The 20,239-nt window shown below is 36.5% G+C and overlaps 1 protein-coding gene across 1 annotated transcript in view; it reads left to right on the top strand.

Annotated features, from left to right (window-relative positions):
• NOL10 (nucleolar protein 10) overlaps positions 1 to 20,239 on the top strand; it is a 50,332-nt gene that overhangs the window by 6,031 nt on the left and 24,062 nt on the right. The window contains exons 6-13 of the mRNA XM_050315285.1: positions 1,503 to 1,639; positions 2,349 to 2,414; positions 4,007 to 4,067; positions 4,581 to 4,666; positions 5,021 to 5,099; positions 6,291 to 6,440; positions 8,749 to 8,815; positions 14,074 to 14,126. Coding sequence (XP_050171242.1) covers positions 1,503 to 1,639; positions 2,349 to 2,414; positions 4,007 to 4,067; positions 4,581 to 4,666; positions 5,021 to 5,099; positions 6,291 to 6,440; positions 8,749 to 8,815; positions 14,074 to 14,126 — 699 coding nt within the window. The remainder of the gene's footprint in view (positions 1 to 1,502; positions 1,640 to 2,348; positions 2,415 to 4,006; positions 4,068 to 4,580; positions 4,667 to 5,020; positions 5,100 to 6,290; positions 6,441 to 8,748; positions 8,816 to 14,073; positions 14,127 to 20,239) is intronic.

The following is a 20,239-nucleotide window of genomic DNA, read 5'->3' as shown; positions in this document are numbered from 1 at the left end:
GTAGAGTGGATAAGAAGAAAATTCACTTTTCTCATTGAAAACAAACTGCATCTTCTCTCTACCTTGTAACAGGTGATGTCTTACTGTAGTGAACTAAGAGCCTGTAATACTGACATTTTTAAATTAAATAGGGTTTAGTTTTGTGTTCTTATAGTTTATGTAGCTTTGTACTGCATGAAAGTGCAGATACTTCTTCTTCTGCAATGACAATAGAGAAAAGATTTGATCTGGGCATTGTTTCAAACAGATAAGTAAAGAAGTTTGCTTGCTTTAAAAACCTCCAGTTAAAAGCAAAAAGGCATTATGCACACAAAGGAATGACTGGGATGTATATGAACAACATCATTGTTTAAATCATAGTTATGCTTCTGAAAGATGATACTCTGCTTAGTCTTGGACCAAGATGAGCATGAATGAAAGTTGAAACACTAGGCTTTCTGATATCAGAAAAAGCCCACAAGTAGGGAGGTACTTAAATAGGCATGAAATGCTAGCCCAGGTCAGTATTTTCCCATGTCTTTTAAGGGAGGAATATACAGATATGTAAATAAAGATGACAGATTTAAAGTAACTTTTGTATGTCACCCTTCCTGAGCTTCCTATCCTTATTTGTATTGCTAACAATGTAGTTCGGCAGTAGAAAATTTTAAATTTTCATTATTTACTGTTTATAGAAATGCATGTACTACACATGTTAAACTGAACTAGCATATTTCTAATCTAAGCTAAACAGGGATGAGGGACAGAGTCAAAAGTTAGCCTGTGATTATCTGTATCATTTGTGGCATGAGTTTCAGCCAGATCAGCTCTGCCTCCATCTCACAATGCCTGGGCATGGTTTGAGGTACAGTGTGAGTGTAACAGGTGGGTGGGTAGTACTGGCTCTGGAGAGGGAAGGATTCGTTCATGTGGATATGTTAATTTGCCATCAGGACTATAACAGCAGGTTCTGGCCTACTTTATTTACTGGTACAGATCAAACCCTCTGGTAATTCCTTCCTGTGGGGTTTTTGCAGAATCGAAATGTTTTGTCTAAGTTTCAGAAAGAAACAATGTTCTTCCTCAGTTAGCAAACAACAAAAATGCAGAAAGACCCTTGGTGTCATTTATTGGAACACTGTATCAGATTGTGTAGTTCATGTGCTGAGTACCTGTGAACATGCTGATGTCTGTGCAGCATCCTGCCTGGAAGGAATTACTAGCTAGTAACTTGAAAGAAATGCAGATGTTAATTTTGGTGCAGCAGAATACTGACGTAACTGTACTGTTTGTGATTGCAGATTCACTTTCAGGGTGTCACATACACCCCATACACATATTCATACAGTGTATATCAACAGAACTCTTTGCCATGGCTAGTGAAAATGGTGAAGCACTAGTTGATTCTATCACTTTAATAGAACTTGTTTAAGTTGTGACGAGCCCGTGTGAGCTTGAAAAAAAAAATCACTGGGGAGATTGTTGTCGTTTCTCTGTTTCAGTGATTTCTGTTTTATTTTTAGATTGTCTTCTTGCAGTCTGGCAGGTTTGTGGAGTTTCATTCACAACATGGCCATTACTACAGGACAAGAATACCAAAATTTGGTAGAGATTTCTCTTATCACTATCCATCCTGTGACCTGTATTTTGTAGGAGCAAGGTAATAAGTGGATTATTTTGTTTCACTTTTGTTAGCAATGTTTTCCAAGAATGAAATGAACATTAAAATACTAGAAAAGTTAAAAAACTGAAGAAGTGGCAATTCCATCCAGATTAATAATGGACACTTTGAAGAATGGAAAATGTGGGAAATAATTCAGTTTCCTGTGCTGTTTTAAGACTTCTTAATTCTTTGATTCTTAAACCAGGTACATCATATATTTGCAAATTTGTATTAAAAATTGCAGGTCAGTGGACTATTCTAAAAAGTGTTTAGCATCTATGTAAGGAAAATTAAATAATTTTTTCTCTCCTGGTTGGTATTTTATTGCTGTAAGGTGTGAGTTACATCATATAATTGAGGTTGTGAAAAGGCATAGTAAAAATAAAATCAGGTCTTTGGGGTTTCAAACAAAATAAGTAGAAATTCAAGATGTAGCTTAAATCATAGGAAGTTAAAAAATCTTAAGAAATGAGCTAATGTATCCTTTCCCTGGAAAAATAGTAATTGGTAGGATATTGAAGTGTAATAAATAAATATTTTTAACACTGAGGTATAGATTTAGCTTGTTGTAGATTGTGAATTTTGAAAATTGGGGTTTTGGCAAAATTAGGCCGTGAATAAGAATCTTTACAATGCCTTGGAAGTTAGAGCAGTGCTTTTCATTATTTGTAAGAAGCAGGAATGATTCTGGATTTTTATTTTGTAGTTCTGAAGTATACAGGCTAAATCTGGAACAAGGAAGATTTCTGAACTCCCTGCAAACTGAAGCTTCGTAAGTTATCTGTAATGCATGGCATGTATCTGTCTTCTTCCACCAGGTGGAAGCAGACTACTAGCATGCTCACCATCAGTTCTATCTCTGAACACTGCCCAAATGCATTGCAGGGTTGAAAGGGAACATATGCTGAGTCTCATTTCATTTTATGTTCTGTAATTTTTTTGTTCCAGTTTTCATGTTTAATTGAGTTTTCTTTTTGGATATTTTTAAATTGCTTAATATGGACTTATAATAGGCATTATACAACTTGATCTTAAGAACATTTCATTAAAACTTTGTCATTACTGCTCAATTTAGCCATCATATAGAGATCTACCCACAGGGTATGTACTTTCCCAGACATGTCTTTGTCCTTCTGCTCTTGGAGTAGCCCAAAGAGAATTTTTATATCTCTAGCATGTGTCTGATTCTTTTGAAAACTGTACTAGAACAGGAACTGAGCTTCTTTCATGTGGGGAGAGGTAGATGAGAAAACCAGACTTGACTAGATAAAGCTGCTAGTTGGTGGGCAACAGCTGGTATTCAGTGGGTAGAATAGCTTAATGGACAAGCATTTGGGAAGGCACAATAAGGAACTGAGCAACAGGACAAAAAAGGCGGAAATTTTGGAGTGGGAGGGATAAGGGTGTAGTGTAAAATTTGGATTACAGAGATGAGGCTTAAAGTTGTGAGAAGTTTTTGAGGTGGGGGAGTTGGATGACTTACAGAATTAAAGGTGGGTAGAAGAATTTGGAAAGCATTGGTAGAAGTGGTGTGGAGAGAAATATTTCAACTTTGGAAGAATTGTTGAAACATGGGGCTCTGGGGTGCCCTGTTGAGAAACAGGATACTTGGGTGAGAGAAAGGAGAAAGACCATTCATCAGACAGAATATGCTGGAGATGTGTGCTTTAGAACATAAGTAATCAGAAAGATCTTTTGACATAATTAAAACCAGAATCATTTAAGTTGGAAAAGGCCTCTAAGATCATCAAATCCAACTATTAACCCAGCACTGCCAAGTGCACCACTATACCATATTGCCAGATACACCTCCAGGGATGCCCCTTCCCAAGGCAGCCTGTCCCAATGCTTGGCAACCCTTTCAGTGAAAAAAATTTTCCTAATATCTGATCTAAACCTCACCTGGCACAACTTGAGGCCATTTCCTCCTGTCTGTTGTATTCTTTAAGAATATAGTGGAGCAGAGCAATATGGCAAGGCTTGGTGGTATGTGGTGGATATGGGCAGAGAAATGTAGAATCATTCAGGCTGGAGAGAACCTCAGAGGCCAGGCTCCTGCTCAGGGCATGGTTACACGGAATTCAGATGAATTTTCCCAGGGGTGTCTTGAAAACTTCAAAGATGGAAATTTCCCAGCCTCTACAGTCAACCCATTCCAGTGCTTAAATTATTCTTACAACTTAAAAATATTACCCCTGCATCCCTTGAAGTATCAGAAGCTGCTATTATGTGGCTGTCTGTCCCTCCCTCCAACTTTTGCTTTTCCAGGCTGAGCAATACTGTACATGATTACAGAAATCTTTTTAGCTGTTCATGTATTAAATTATTCTGAGGTCATTAAACTTGCTTTTTTTTCTGTTTTAGAGAGAGTAATGTCTGTGACATAAATCCTGTACACTTCTTGTTTGCTATGGGGACAGCTGAGGTAAATGTTTGCATTTCTTCTATGAAAAGGGCAGTAGTGTTTGTATCATTTTTATATTAGTTTGCATGAGGATAAGAAGAAATCATAAACCTAATTTGTTAATTTGATCTCATTTACTACGTTAGATATAGATATGTTAAGATGACTTTTTAGAGTGTAGTGCAGATAAAATATCTGAGTTACTTGGTTGCTTAGATGCGTGAGATTTTGCAGACAGGAGAGAAAATAATGTTATCTTGTTTTGCAGTGTAACCATCTGTAGAAATTAGCTAGCATGTGTACCCTATTAATCTTAGGAATATTAGCATTAATTGTTGTGATTCAGATCACATTTTAAAAAATAGAAATGAAATGTTTGCAGCATGTATGTCATTATTAGAACAACTTGTGTCAACCTAGGAAATTTTGTTAATTATTCATATATTAAATAATAATTTATAATTTTATTTAAACATTTTTAGAATACCAGGCATCTGTTGCATATGTTTGAACCATATTTTCTAAACTGTTTAGGGTAAAGTGGAATGCTGGGATCCAAGAACTAGAAATCGAGTTGGGCTGTTGGACTGTGCTTTAAGCAGCATGACAGCAGACACAGAGTGAGTAAAGGCTACCTTTTCAAAGTGTGTTTTTTGGTTTTTTTCAGAAGTTCTGCTTTTAGAAATTAATCCTGCTTTGCATTAAAGTGACCTGCCCATGGTCTTCTCATTCCTAGAGTGAATAAAGAGTTTTCTTAGTTATAAAGCAGTTCTCTTAGTCATTGATCTGAGTAGTAGTGGCTTTTTTCAATACAAACACAAATTGTGAATGTAAGCAGTGCCGTTTTTTGAAGTAGTATTTCTGAGTGATACCTGTAAGTTATTTTACAATAATTATCTTAGCTATTTTTAAAATAAAAAATTATTTGCAGCCTTTATTGAAGAACATCTAATTATATGCATTGTGCTTTGCAGGATAGAGGGTTTGCCATCCATTTCAGCACTGACATTTGATGGAGCTTTGAATATGGCTGTTGGAACATCTACTGGACAGGTAGATTTAACTTCGTCTACCATGGTTCTTAGAAGATCCTGTCCTTGCATTTCCCAATCCAAGTCTATCATACATTGAGTGCACTTATTGTAATGTATCTATTACTGCAAGTATTTATAAGACTATAAATTATGTGCATAGAGTAGCAATAGTCATACTTCAACTGCATTTTAATTTTGTCTAATGGTCTTTCTCTTCAGAATACTCTAGGGACCACTTAAAATCATCATAACCTACAAACTGCATAACTTCACATTTGCAGTTTTCTTATGACTTAAGTATGTGGGGAAGTTGCTGCTTTTTGAGACTGTCTGTACTATCTCAATGTGTGGTCTCCCTTATCTTGATGGTGGCTAAAGAAGCAGAAGTGATTGTCTTTCAGCTGTTGCTTTTACAGTCTTATCTTGATATGAAGAATTATTTCAATTTTTTTCTTCATTGTTGCCATCATATTTGTAAAGTGAGGTGTGGGGATTATGTCCTGCCTTCATTAGTATTTTCATGGGTTTAGTCAACTAGCTTGTTCAAGAGCAGATACATGTGTAAGAATTGTGTTTGCAATGTTACTATACATGTCAGACAAGTTTTATTTGAGTTGGTGTTTATGATTAAACAGACTACTAATGTTATTTGTCCCAAAAATTATTGGTATATCTGAGCAGTTCAGGGTCTTTCTCAAGTCTCATAAGAAATTTTTGAGATAGAAGTACAGGTTTCTCGAATATGGGGCCTGTACTCTCTACTTTCCTTAACATAAAGTTAAGGAAAACTTAACATAAATTTCACAGAGAGAAAGTGATACTAAATCTGGAAGAGAATCTGAACTTTTAAATCATGTAAGAACAGCACAAGAATCTGAAAGTGAAATATTAGTAATTATAAAATACTAAGAGTCTTGAAAATGGCTCATTTTATTCAATAGAAATGAAAAAGTCTTTAGAAAGATGGTGAGGTCCTAAATTTGTTAATTTTTCTAGATTGACGCATGCTGAGGTTAAAACACATTGCCAGAATAAACTGAGCTCACTTAAGAAGTTGTTTCCAGAATTTAAAATTATTTATGTAAATTCTCTCCATATATTTAAGTATCAAAATCTCAAGTTTAGTTAAATATTTAGTGAAGATCTGGTGGGTGTGACTTCTTCATGATCTTACAATGTTATAAATTTAATCTGTCTCTTATTTTTCAAGGTTTTATTATATGATCTCCGGTCTAGTAATCCATTAATAGTCAAAGATCACCACTACGGCCTGCCTATTAAATCAATTCAGTTTCAGCATCAGTTGGATTTAATTATCTCTGCGGATTCTCGAATCATAAAAATGTGGAACAAAGATACAGTAAGTGGTTTCAGGTTGTTGAATTCAGATTTTTTTAAATTTTATTTTATTTGGGTTTTTTGTTTGTTTGTTGTTTGGGATTTTTTTTGTACAGCTTGAATAAGAAAGCTAAAGTTCAGTGTAGGAAGTTGAGTTTTTAATGTGTCATAATTTACATACCATTTTGTCCTGTCTGACTGCATTAACATCTGGAAAGTTATTCAACAGCTTGTCAGATATAAAGATATAGTCTTAGGGCATTTTTAGCTGTTTGTACATGTCTGGCCAAGAGGCTTTCAGTAGAAGGATTTAAACATAAAAAGTAGTATCTTAGCCATTGCCCTGGTTTGTATATTTCTCACAGTGTGATTGAATACATCCAGTTACTGTTTTTCATTACAGAAAACATGTTCATTTCAATTCCCTGCTCAAAGAGGTTAATTTCAAAGGTAGATCAGTTAGTTAATGGCCTATTAAAATCAGGTGCTGCTTATTTTCACAGAAACTTGTTTGGATACTGAAGAGATACTATGCCTAGATCCAAATAACAGCGCCATATTAATGGCATATATTGCAGTAGGCAACGTCTTTATCCCTACCTTTTGCACCTTTTAAGTGAAATTGAAATCTCTAATTTTCATATCACGTTCTTTCAGTTTATTATGCTGTTGTTCTTCTTATCTTTCGGTCAGTGGAGCTTGCACAAAATACATTACCAAGAGATTCGCAGTAATACTATTGTAACTTGGTTTGGTTTGAGGGCCTATGTATAGTCATTGTATTCCTTCTAAAAAACATGCTCCATCTAACTGCTTTTCTAACTTGATAGTGAAGCATACCAAGAGCAGTTGTAGTAGAGGTTTCTGTTCTGGTTCTTTTAGGCAGTCATTTCAGTATTGTGTTGCTTCATGAACTTTCAACAGCCTCTTATTTTTTCTGTGATCTCAAGCAGTATTTTGTAAGCTCCTCTGCAGTTAATTTTTATTGTTTGAAAGAGTAAATAAATTATTGGTTATTATTTAAAACATCTGTAGTGGCCTCTCTCCATTTTTCCTAGGTATGTATATTTCCCTTGTTAAGAATGAAACACTGTCAGGTGGCCTCTGGTGGGAAAAGGGAGGGTTTCTTACTGCTGGAAGGCAAAGATAGCTTTGGACTCTTTCCTAGAGTATGTTCCAGCTGGCTCCACCTCTCCTAGATGCTGGTTCCTGACTATCTCTGGCTGGGAACCAACTGCAGAGGCAGACTTTGGGGTGGAGAGCATATGGCTTTGATACCAGAATAGCCCCATGCTGAGACGTGCCTTGGGGTGGGGAGCACGAGGCTTTTGTCTGCTGAGTCCGGGGTGGAGGAGGACTCTTCTTAATCATCAGGGAGAGACCAGAGGTGGGTGGGGTAACAGCATGTAACTGGGAGGGAAAGGAAGGGCCCAGAAAGGTAGGTGGGATTGCTGCAGGGAAAGAAAAAAGAGGAACAGGATCAAAATTTGCTCTGTTCCTGTCCTTCATTTAGAGCTGTGTAGGCATGTACTCTCATGCTTCAGATTATGTGGCCCAGTTCTTAGAGACTCTTCCTTTGCTGGCTGTCTTGTGTGTTGGCTTATAAGAGCACCTGTATTTTGTCTGGGTTTTTCAGACTCTGTTCCAATTTTTATTATTTTGAGAATGTTGTTTCCTGCTTTTACCTCTTTCTTAAATAGCCTTTATGGCTTCAGTTCTGATCTAAGCTAGATATCGCTGGATGCTGTACTACTTTTATATTAAGACCTCTTTAATACTGAGTTTATAAATTATAAATAAAGTGCTGAGCTATATCTCATTTCATGTAGACATTAACAGGGTGGAAGAACCAAGCTCCAAATTCAAATTCCACTCCCAATCTGTTTTTACAGCCAATCATACTTATCAAAGTAAAATGATTTAAACTACCACATTCAGAGCTGAATAAAGTGAGGGTTACACTGACATTGTACCAGGAACTTACAGACCTCAGCCCCCCTTTTGCATAATAAAGTAAATTTGACACGTATGTTTTCAACACACAAGTGTGAGCTGAAAAATCAGAGGTGTCACTCTACATTGCTGTATCTTCAATTACCAGTAGCCTGTGCTTCCTTGTAAGAGATTGGATCAGAGATAAAATACAATACTGAGTTTCTTGTGTGTTGTTCAGATATTTAATAACATTTTATTGTTCTGCAAAATCTGTTCCATCTTTATTTCATCATGTTTCTTAGCTTCTATAATGGTTATTCCTAATGTTTAGATTTACTGAATTTAATTATACTGTTTGGAATTCTTTGTAATTTATTTTCTTCCTATGATTTCAGGGGAAAATATTTACTTCAATGGAGCCAGAACACGGTATCAATGATGTCTGCCTGTATCCAAATTCAGGTATGTTAAGTATATTAATGCCTTGTTAAGTTCAAAAGGAAAAACGTGTGTTAAGCCAAGCTGTGATTTTTTTTTCTGTTTAGGTGACACACCTTAGGTTTACTTTCCTCCTTATGACATAGCTAGGAATAAAGGGTTACTTGCCAGTTAGTGTCCTTGTTTCCTCTGCATCTGTATTATATGGGAGCCTCTTTGCAGTTAGAAGCTGCTGTGCTGTTAATTGAGTGATTGACCTCTTCTACTCTTTCAAATATCTCAAGTGATTCATTTCATAAGAATAGGAATTTTGGCCTATAGTCTAGGCCAAGTCCCACATGAGTTAGAGCTTGCTTTCTAGAGCTAGGAAAAATCTCTTTACAGCAAGTTTAGAGATTTGATCTTTCCTTGATTTAGATACAGCACTTACTGTGCCCTCTCATAGATTTTAAGTGTAGGTTCCCAAGTGCATAGATTTGCATTCTTTTTGTGGCATGTAGATTTGTTGCATCTCATAATGTTAAGTTTAGAGATCAAAACTGAGAGTCACTTTTAGCCAAGGTTTCCAGGACCTATCTTATGAGTAAAAAGATTTTACGAAGTGGTTGTTGTGGGTGCATCTGTGCTTTGGTTGTACTTCAAATTGTAACTGGCCTTAATTTTCCTGCTTCATCTGAGTTGCTTTAGTTCTTAACTACTGTGTGACATGTACTTCGTTTTTAGAAAGCAGAACTGAAAAAGATGAAAGAAATTAGGACCACTAGGATGGCACAGAGCAAAATTCTTGAAACAGAGAATGCCTGTGTTGCAAGCTCTGCTATTATCCTAATTTTAGATAGAGGTAGCAGTGAAGACAGAGCAACTTGGACTTTGATTCATACTAGCAGCTCAAATTTAAGATTGTAGATAAGTGAGTTTGAGATTTCTAACAAGTTAAAACTTATCTTTGTCTTTTCTGCCAACTTCAATTAAGAATGTGTTGGGGTTTCTGTTTTTGGTTGGTTTTTTTGTTTTTTTCTTTGTAAGATGAGCACTTAAACACTGATCCCATAAATACTGATGGTGGGAATTTATACCTTATGGAGCAGGGTACATGTTGTGTGCCCTGGTTGTATGTATGAGTTCATGTGGGTGTATTTGAGAATAACTGCATGGTAACAGGGTGGACTGTGCAACATGGACGTAGACAAACCTGATCTCTCATCCATAGTGGCTACAGAGAGAGGTCATTGGAGCCAGTTATCTTCAGTTAGTTCACCCAGGTTTCACCTTTGATGAGCTTATTGGTTTGATCCAAAAGAGAACCCAGGAGCAAATTAACATCCATGCAGCACTGATGATGAGGAGCTCTTCACAGGGAGTGAAACAGAAATAAGTCATTTGACAATGTAGAATCTTAGTGTAATTTAGGTTGGAAGGTACCTCTCGGAGTTGTGTATTTCTTACTCCAAGTGGGGCCAGCTTGAAGTTAGATGCAGCTTTGAAGTCTTTCAGGTTGCTCAGGTCATAACCAGTCAAGTCTGAATATGTCAAGGATGTGCATTACTCAACTATGGACGCTTTGTAGCCTCTGTGGTATGTGGACATGCCTCATGTGCTTCTGCAGAAATGATTTTCATGAGACTGCAGGAAGAGTCTTGTATCACAAAGAATTGAATGCACATATCTCCCTAATGTTACGATTGGACATTGCTTTTCATGTGTCTTCTCTAGATCTAGACTGTGCATTCCAGTCCTGTGGCCCACATCTCCCTAATGAAGTTCTGCTTTTCTTACGGTTCTTTCGTCAACCATCTCTATATGGGGACTGGTTTATGGCTTTTCATAAGAACTGTCATGGGATAAAAACTAGGTTGTATTTTATAGTCATATGGAGACAGAGGGGAAAAAACTAGAATATGTTTTGCAGTGGAAAGAAGGAGATTTAAGGTAAGAGGTTGCATGTTTGTCATAAATATTGTTGGACCAGAATTTAAGATGCCTAGAGCCACCTTATGCTCATTCAGAATTTAAAGAATAATAATGATTGAACATTTGAAAATAAGGAAATACTTTCATTAAGGTGAGCTTGTAGTTGTGGAAAGTTGGAAATATAACATGATTTAAGTGTCAATATGGCCTTGGCTCAGTGCTCTTATTGGTGCCCCAGCATTCTCAGAGCTCCGGTGGATGCATGGCACAGGAAACCCAGGAGATCTTTGCCTATCTTGTGTTTTAACTCTTCATGTGTCACTGTTGCTCAGAAAGCCCAACCCCCATTCCCACCCTTATGACAGTTCTAACACTTCATTGTCACAATTATAAAAAAAAATTAAGAAAAACAAAACTACATTTCAACATAAACCAGTCTGAATTATTTCTGAAATAGTGAGTACATCAGAGGACAAAGGAAGTGTTACAGATGTTTATCTGGACTTCTGTAAGGCTCTTGACACAGTCCCCCATGGATTGGAAAGACATGGATTTGATGGGTAGACTGTTTAGGGCATGAGGGATTGGTTGGATAGTCTCATCCAGAAGGTGTAGTGGTGAACAGCCCAATGTCCATATGGGATCAGTGACAAGTGTTGTCCCTTAGGGGTCCATGTTGGGACCAGTGTTATTAAATGTCTTCATCAGTGACACAGACAGTGAGATAGAGTGCACCCTCAGCAAATTTGAGTGCTGCTTTTGACACACCTGAAGGATAGGAGGTCATCCAGGAGGACCTGGACAAGTTTGAGAATTGGGCCTTTGGGAACCTCAAGCAGTTTAATAAGACAAGGTTCAAGGTGATGCACCTGGGTTGGGGAAACCCCTGGTATTAATAGAGGCTGAGGGATGAATGGGTCAAGAGCAGCACTGCTGAGAAGGACTTGGTGGTGCTGGTGGATGAGAGGCTGGACAGGAGCTGGCAGTGTGCACTTGCAGCCCAGAAAGCCAAACATGTCCTGGGCTACATCAAAAGCAGTGTGGGCAGCAGTGTTTGTGCCCCTCTACACTGCTCTGGTGAGACCCCACCTGGGGTCCTCATCACAGGAAGGGCATGGACCTGTTGCAGCGAGTCCAGAGGCCATAAAGACAATCAGAGGACTGCAGCACTTCTCCTGTAAAGAAGACAGTCTGAGAGAGTGGAGAGTTGGTGGTGTTCAGCCTGGAGAAGAGAAGGCTCTGTGGAGACCTTATTGTGCCCTTTCAATATTCAAAAGGGGCTTATAAGAAAGATGGGGACAAACTTTTTAGCAGGGCCTGTTACATTAGGATAAATGTTTTTAAACTAAAAGGGAGCAGATTTAGACTAGATATAAGGAAGAAATTCTTTATAATGAGGGTGGTGAATCACTGGCAGAGGTTGCCCAGAGAGATGCCCCATTCCTGGAAACTGTCAAGGTCAGGTTAAGTGGTGCTCTGAGCAACCTGATCTAGTTGAAGATGTCCATGCTTGTTGCAGGAGGGTGTTGGACTGTATGACCTTTAAAGGTCCCTTCCAAACCAAACTGTTCATCATTTATGGTAAAGTGCAGATCAGTATACTGTGAATTATTCTTTTGTCATAGTTGGGTTTTTTTAACTAAACTATTTTACCAACCAGCTTTCATATTACTACCTTTCCCGGGGAGCAAACCCTTGTGTGTATTTTACCAAACTACATGATGACAAACTTTAGTGGATCTCTTAATAGTTTTGAATATCTTTCTCTAATCACACGTGGACAGAATGGGGCTAGGGGAAAAAAGGTTTGCCACTTACTGAGTGGCCTTTAGCCAACTATTTAAGTTGCAGAATATAAATAAAACGTGACAGCATCTTCAGTGTGTAGAAATCTGTGCCTCATTTGTTTCAATTCCAAAGTCCGATTTTGTCCTCCTTTAATTATTGGTGGAAGACTCTCAAAGAGGAGGTTTTCCCTTTACTGTCATCTTTGAAGCACCCGCGGAATTAATTTGTCTTTTATTTCTAGTGATTCATATTCAGTCAATGGAGAAATGCTTTGTCTCATGAAATAGTAGTGAGCATGCTGTTAAGGGAGCATGTAATCTATATCCTATATACTATATCATTGTACTCTGTGTATATACTATAAATTCTTGCTTTTTCCTTAAATTGCTCACAAACCTTTCCAGATATAGTTTTAGCCTCAGTTTGTTGACTAAGCTCTCACAAATATCTTGATCTGCCAGGAAAGCAAGACCCCTTTTTTCTGACATTTTAAGTCCAGCTGCATTGTGTGTTTATAATAAAAGGATTAGGTAGGAAGGATTACTCCACCCATGTTAATTGCATTCCTCTAGTTGGGTGTAAATTATATTTCTACCCTCTGGGTGTGTAGTAATTGACCCAATTATTCATAGTCTCAGTGGCATATGTTACAGTTCTTTCAGATGAGAACGTTATCTAATTTGATGGCTCTTTTCTTCTTCATATTCAATCTCTTGTATTACCTGGTGATCAGCTTGGAAAGATCTTCATCGGAAAGATAAAACTGAGATAAACATAAAAGTATATACCAAATGTACTTATTACAGTGCAGAAGGAAATTAAGAGTATTTCTGATTTTGAATTGACGTGAAGTCTTGTGACAGTAGGAGATTTTTCAGAGATTTTAATATTTCTACAGTAGTTTTTTTTTATTTTCAAATTTATTATATTCAGTACTTAAAACCCTTATTCATGTTTTTTCTTGGGTATATTCAAAGATATTTCAAATTTTACATTTGCCCTGATTGGCTAATATCAGTAATATTACATCTTTTGAAGCCATAGTATCCGGTGTCTCATTTTGTGTTGAGAAGATGCTGTTGTCTTAATTTCCCAAGATGAAATATGAATGAAGGGGTAAACCATATTGTGATTTATGGCTTTATTTAGACTGTGGGTGTGTATTAAAAAGAAAACAAAAACCCAGACCCCTCATATATTAGTAATGCAAGTGTATGCCCAAGGTAGGTTTTAAGTACAATACTAGCTGGGTTTGCTCTAAACAGTATTATGGGGTGAACTGTTTAAAATTGTTATGAAAATTGGCAGCCCACATTTGTCAGTGGTTAGTGTTGCTTGAAGCGCTACTGAACAGTTAGTTAAGATAGAGGACAAAGGTGGAATGAATATGTAGGAAATGAAGCTTTGTTAGTTATGCTGCTATCAGACATTTCTTTCCATGGTATTTGATGCAATAATTCATTATAGATCTCAATTAATGTTCCATTCCAGGCCAAGAATATGTACTGTATTAGCTTTTTTTTTTTTAAAGTGGAGTTATCCTTTTATGACCAATATTTTTAAATGTGGAAATCTCTTTTTAGGAATGCTAATGACTGCCAATGAAGCCCCTAAAATGAATATCTATTATATACCCGTAAGTAATACAAATTTTTACTGATACTGCCTTTTAAAGACACAGTTGTTTGGTGCCATTTAGGTATTTTCGTTGAAAAATTACTTCTGCAAATTCACTTCTACATTCTCTGACCTTTCACGATAAAGTAAATTGAAGTTAACCATAATTTATTAATGTAACATATTGAATTGCTTAAAAAACAGCCTGCAGTTTGCCTTTTGCAACCAGTTCCAAAATTGACTAGTGGCCATAGAAAATTCCGGTGGAGCTTTACTGGAAAAAGTAGGGGTTTTGTTAGCTGATCAGAAAAGAACTCCTAAATAGGGACTATATTTTTCAAAATAATAATTTTGCCTTTTTTGTGAAATATTTCATTAGTGTCTTTAATATGTGGTACATAGTGACACAGTCATAGCAGTAAATATTCTCTCCTCTGACAAAGAAGTGCTGTTGTGTGGCTTCAATTATTGCTCTTGGCTGTAGCTTCTGGTCAATGCCCTACTTCAATTGCAGCTTTTCACTGGATAAGCTCTTCACTTGAAAGGCTTAACTGTAGGTTTAACTATATATTTTATCTCTGCAGATTGGTTTTAGGGAGACTTAACAGCAAACCTTCTGGTGTTAGGGAGTGGTACAGAAAATTACACCTGCATTTCACTCTTGGTTTAGTTTCTACAGTGCATTCTCTAGAGGTTTTTTTGTCCTGGTAGAAGATAAATAATAGCATACCTATGTAAATGTTACTTGAAGAATAGCTGACCAGAGTCTGAAAATATGTACACTTCTTCTTAAGTAATTTTCGCATTCTGGACAAACTGTAAAATTTATTAATATTGAAATATGTATTTAACTGCTTTTTAAATCAGCCAGAAAGTCTTCATTCAGATAATTGGTTTAAAATAATTTAAATGTAACTTTCTTTAGTTCATGTCTGGGTTGTCCGTTCGCCACCTCCACCATGTGTGATCTTTCTTACGTTTAAGATGGAGATTCTTTGGTTTACATTTCTCTTTGTACAATAGACACTCTATACCTGCTGTATATGTGTCCAAACACAACAGTATATCTCTCTAAACAATTCTACAGTCTGGTTATATTTACTTATATTATTAGATTTTTGCATTTAAAGAAATGTAAAACTTTATACATGAGTTCTATGTGTGTCATTTATGTCAGGTACTTTGGATGTAAATTACCTATTTCTCTAATTCATCTCTAAATAACTTACATCTTGTTAACTGATGCTGTTCTGTGCTTTGGATAACAAAGGGGGACACATTTATAACAAAGTATTAGCTGTAGTTAGAAGCTGAACACTTCATTTGCTCGACCCTTTGTAAGACTGAGAGAGCAGCTCTGCAAGTGTTTTTTTTTAATCTAGCATCTTTTTAATTAGTGGATTGGGGAAGACAAACTCCCATATTTTCAAGGTCCGAGTTTTTAAAACTGGAATGGACTAGTTATTCAGTTTAAGTAATTCAGATGGAAAAAGCATTCCTTCTGTCACTAAAGGTAAGGTTCAGCTTCTCTCTGAAAATTGTACACTGAGATTTTTTTTTAAATGCAGGTGTGCATGATCCATGAACTCAACAGCTGTAGTACATTAGAGGTGCATATCTAACTTTGCCAAAAAGTTATGTCATTGTCTTGATTGTCACCAGTAATGAATGTTTGTTAGAACTTGTTCAAGGTAGTATTATTTTGAGCATTTTTGTACATATGGGTAATCTCACTCGTGTAGAATCCTCCATGAATACTAAATTTGTGTTTCTGGAGTCAGACAAGTAGTTTTAAGCTAAAAAATAGCTAAAATCTACTAGTGCTGAGAGCACTCTGCGATCTCAGATCATGCTGAGAGGCATTATTGTAAACATGAATACTGACTAATACTATCTAGTATTTTTGCAGCATGCAGGCTATTACAATGAAGATTATCATAAATCTTTCCTTAAACCATCTTCCTTTGTCACCATTCTCTGTTTATTGGTACCTGAGTCTGCCTAAACTTGTTTGGATCATACCTTTTCATGAGTTTTACATTCACAGTGACACGAGCGTACAAGTAGACCCAAATGATGAATGTTAAAGCGTAAATCCAAATGGGAGTTCATTTCTGAAATATTGTTGTGTACAAGAAAATTTAAATTTAATTCAAAAGCTATGGCCCAGATTAAATTTCCTTTTTTAGATAAGCTAAACTTTTCCTGTTTGTGTTAATATCTTTGAGTTTGAAGGGTGCTAAAGATACCTTAAATACTGTCATGACTTTCTTAGTTGGCAATCTATAGTTCATTTTAAAATATTTAATAGTTATTTTAGAAAACAGAAATGTTAAATGTAGTGAGAAGGAATTACTTTGAAATAGAGACAGAAATCTCACACTCTAGTCTGACTTTTTTACCCTGTCTGCCTTTTTACAGGCAAGACTGAAGGGGTTGGCATAGGCAGTGCTGTATAATTGAAGGGGTTTTTACTGCATTTCCTAAAAATCAACTATGTAGCTCTGTAAATCTGTTTTTGTTGGCAGTTTTGGGTTTTTTTAATCTGCCTTTTAAATGAAGAAAATATAAAATGGTGCAGTTGTGTCAGCCTTAAACTGCTCCAGGGCATTTGTTATTAAGGAAAACTCAATGTTATTAACGTGTTCATGTTACAGTTTTATTCCTTGATCTTTTGGGCTAGTTATTTGAGCTCAGAGATGCACACCTGTCCTTTCTGTGTCAGTAGATTATTAATACATGGAGTTTTTTCCATCTTTGGAACACTTAGTAATTTCCCTGCACTGGCAAAGATGAGTTTAGTTGAGTGGGTCTTTAGAGCAAAACTTTAAAGAACCTGATCTCTTTTCATGGTCTCGTTTTCTGGCCTTTTCTAAGAACTAGGATTCACATTTTTTTCAATGAGTAACTTAATTTTGTATTTGTTTGTTTACTTTGAGGTAGACGTGTATACTGCTAAAACTGTGTCCTCTGTCTTTGAGATGGTGACAAGAATTAAGTTACAAGTCTTCTTGAATTCCACAACAGAATAAATGCCTGGGGGAAATGTTACTACTGTAAAGGACAGTTGTGTGTCTTGGAAGTACTTTTGTGTAAATAAAATCCATTTAATTGCCTTAGCCCCTCATTGCTCTATAGTGCTAGTAATTCTCTTGTTTTAAATCTTCATTGGAACAGGTAGAAGGAGTTGCCATGGCTACGGTCAAGGAGGATACTTAAAATTACAAATGTGTGATGATGTGCTCTATGTAAGAAAAATGCAGATGGGTGCAGACAGACCCAGCATCCTCTGTCCTAGATTGAAGTTGGCCAGACAGTGTAGGACTGTGCCCAGCCTAATATACCCTGCCTCTCAGCAGGTTTTATTACTGTGGGCACAGTGCTGTGCTAACACAGCTACATGACTGCTGAACTAGAGCTGGCTCGTGTCCGGCCAGCTTGGAGTACGGTCTGACTGAGCTCATGTCTGACTGAATTATCTGTGTGCATGTGCCCATTCTCTCCAATGTTAATGCCAAGGCTGAATTTCCATTTCAAAACTGAAAAATTACTCTCTTGAACTTCAGGATTATAAAAGATTTGACAGTGGGTATCATAATATTGTCTGTGAATTAGTGAAATCACATCAGCTTTTCCTGAAGAGTTTTCATCAAGATAGTATGACAGTTAAGACTGGGAATGTCTGAGAACACTATGCATTTCTTATAAAAAGATAAAAAAATCACTGCAGTTAATTTCTTTTGCATGCAAAACTTTTAGTAGAGGAAATAGAAGGTAATTTTTATATTTACTAGAAAGGACAGGCAGGTTTGCTTTTAAATGGCAAGAAGATACCTTACATAGGTACACAGTGCAGAGAGTGAGCAAAAGCCAAACTGAATCTGACCATTAAAATGAAATGTTTGTTTTACAAAGGTAACATCTTGAGTGGCTTACCTTAGAGACTTTGTTTTGTTTTATATTTTGAGCTTTAATGAGGGCAAGTGCTTCTGATTGGAATTGGGCTGTTTGCCAGTAGTTTAATAGCTAACTTGCAGTTTATGCAAACATTTGGAACCTACTCCATGCCAACTGGCTTCCTGGTACATCGCTTTGATGTGTGCTCTGGGAAGGTTGAAATGAAAGTTGTGTGTGCCTTGGGATAGTTTTTAGACTCCTGACTCAGAAACATAAGGTGAGTCAGTAGTGCAACCTGGTCCTAGCCAAAGAAGTGAAAAGAGGCCAAAGCTCCACTGACACATGGTGGTCCACTGGCCTGGGATGTAAGATGAGTCAGATTCTCTTTAAGTTTAATTAGGGCTGTCAGCTTCCATGACATAAAATGTTCTCTTTTCAGGTTGTACAGAAACCCCCCTACATGTCAACTCCTGGATGCTCTGGGTGGAAAACAAGGGGCATAGATGTTTCTCTGAATGTTTACTACTGGTTACATGAACATGTCTGATCTTAGCACAGACACTGCAAATCAGTGCTGTCTCCTTTGTTGGACTTGAAACTCTGGGCTACATTCTGAAACTGAAACTTGCTCTATTCATTAGGCTGTTAAAAGAAGAGAGCAATTAAGCATGTAATTAATTGAGTGTAATATTCTGTGTTCTGGATTTTTTTTGCTTTCCTGCAGTCTTGGCAGAACATTCCCTGTTGAGGCTAGAAGCAATGTACTTTCGGTGTAGCGAAGATATTAAGCTCTTTAAGAAAAAATAAATCCTGGAGCATCTTTGGCTTATTTTCAGGTGGTTTTGGAAAATAATTTGATACCCCAGCACTCTTAAATTTCAGGGCTGTTGGAGTTATAAACTGGAAATGTTTCAAGAGCAAGTATTTCTTACCTACTCAGTGATTAAGTTTCTCCAAGAGTATAAGGGATCTGGTTTCTAATACAATACCCACTTTAGATACATGGATCTCTTTATGGCTAGAAATATTATTAGTTTTGTCCTATTCAAATTGGGTGGCTTATCAGCTAAACCAACTATTCCTGGTACTTCTTTCCTTTCATACATGACATTTTGGTTTTTTTTTTTTTTTTGTTTTGTTTTTTTTTTTTTTTTTTTTTTTTTTTTTTTTTTTTTTTTTTTTTTTTTTTTTTTTTTTTCTTTTAGATATCCTTCTAGGCTGGTTTAATTACTATTTATCACTCTCATTTTGAATATGCCTCAAAAATGCTTATTCTTAAAAAAAAGTATAGATTTTTCCTTAGATTTAGGAAAAAAAGTTTTATAAAACCTTAGAAAAACTAGTTTTTCCATAGTAATTAACCCTGAAATAACATAATCACAGATTAAGGCAACAATTCCTACTAGCTGATATGTTTTCATTTAATGCACTGGATATTTGATGACACAAATCTGTAGAGGGAACTTGTGCTAAAGGAAATGTAAGCAAAGGCAATTTCTTAATACTTAGTTCATCCCCTTTATTTCTTTCTTGATAATATGCTGGAATAATTTTGGAATGTAAATTAAGGATGGACATGCTTTGGTTCAGTTGTAGGCGTCCAGGTTAGCTGCTTCTACCCCTACTTGTGGCTGAATTGAACAGAATTGTGTTTAGTTGCGTTCAGTTCACTCACAGACAGAAAAAGCATTTATCTGAAATGGATTAGTAGTTTCTATCACCAGTGTTCTCGGTGGTACAAGAGGTTATGACCATCAGATATCAGTCTTTACAATCTGTCATTTTTCACTCTAAAAGATATGGGATGTTTCTCATGTGTTGTACTCTCCACACTTACCTTTATGGTCATAGCCTTTCAAAAGAGTTTTATCACTCTTAGACTTGTGTTCTCATCCTTTCATTATTTTGGGATCTACTGATGCTCTTTTTTTCTCTCTTCATCCTTATATGCTAGGAATACAAATAGTGAAAAATACCTATCCACATCTTGTACTCATGCCCTCAAGACAATGTTCTGTATAGTCTTTTAGGATGTTTTTGTGTCTTCTGAATGGCAGTATTAGGTCATTCTGCATTAGGGCTGCCTCAGATGTCTTGAAGTTCATATCCTGAGGCTCTGTTTTCTAGAAGACAGTTGTCAGAAGGCAGTTGTTCATCTCCTTCAGTACAGCCTTTACCTTAGAAGTTTTAGGTAAAGTGCAAAGCAGCAATGAAACTGCTTTGTGCTAAGAGATC

Source organism: Myiozetetes cayanensis, unplaced genomic scaffold (genome assembly GCF_022539395.1).
Source record: "Myiozetetes cayanensis isolate MyiCay16 unplaced genomic scaffold, myiCay2020 scf2-11, whole genome shotgun sequence".
Lineage (NCBI taxonomy): Eukaryota > Metazoa > Chordata > Aves > Passeriformes > Tyrannidae > Myiozetetes > Myiozetetes cayanensis.
Note: the sequence above shows the minus strand (reverse complement) of the source record. Positions and strands in the feature narration are given on the sequence as shown.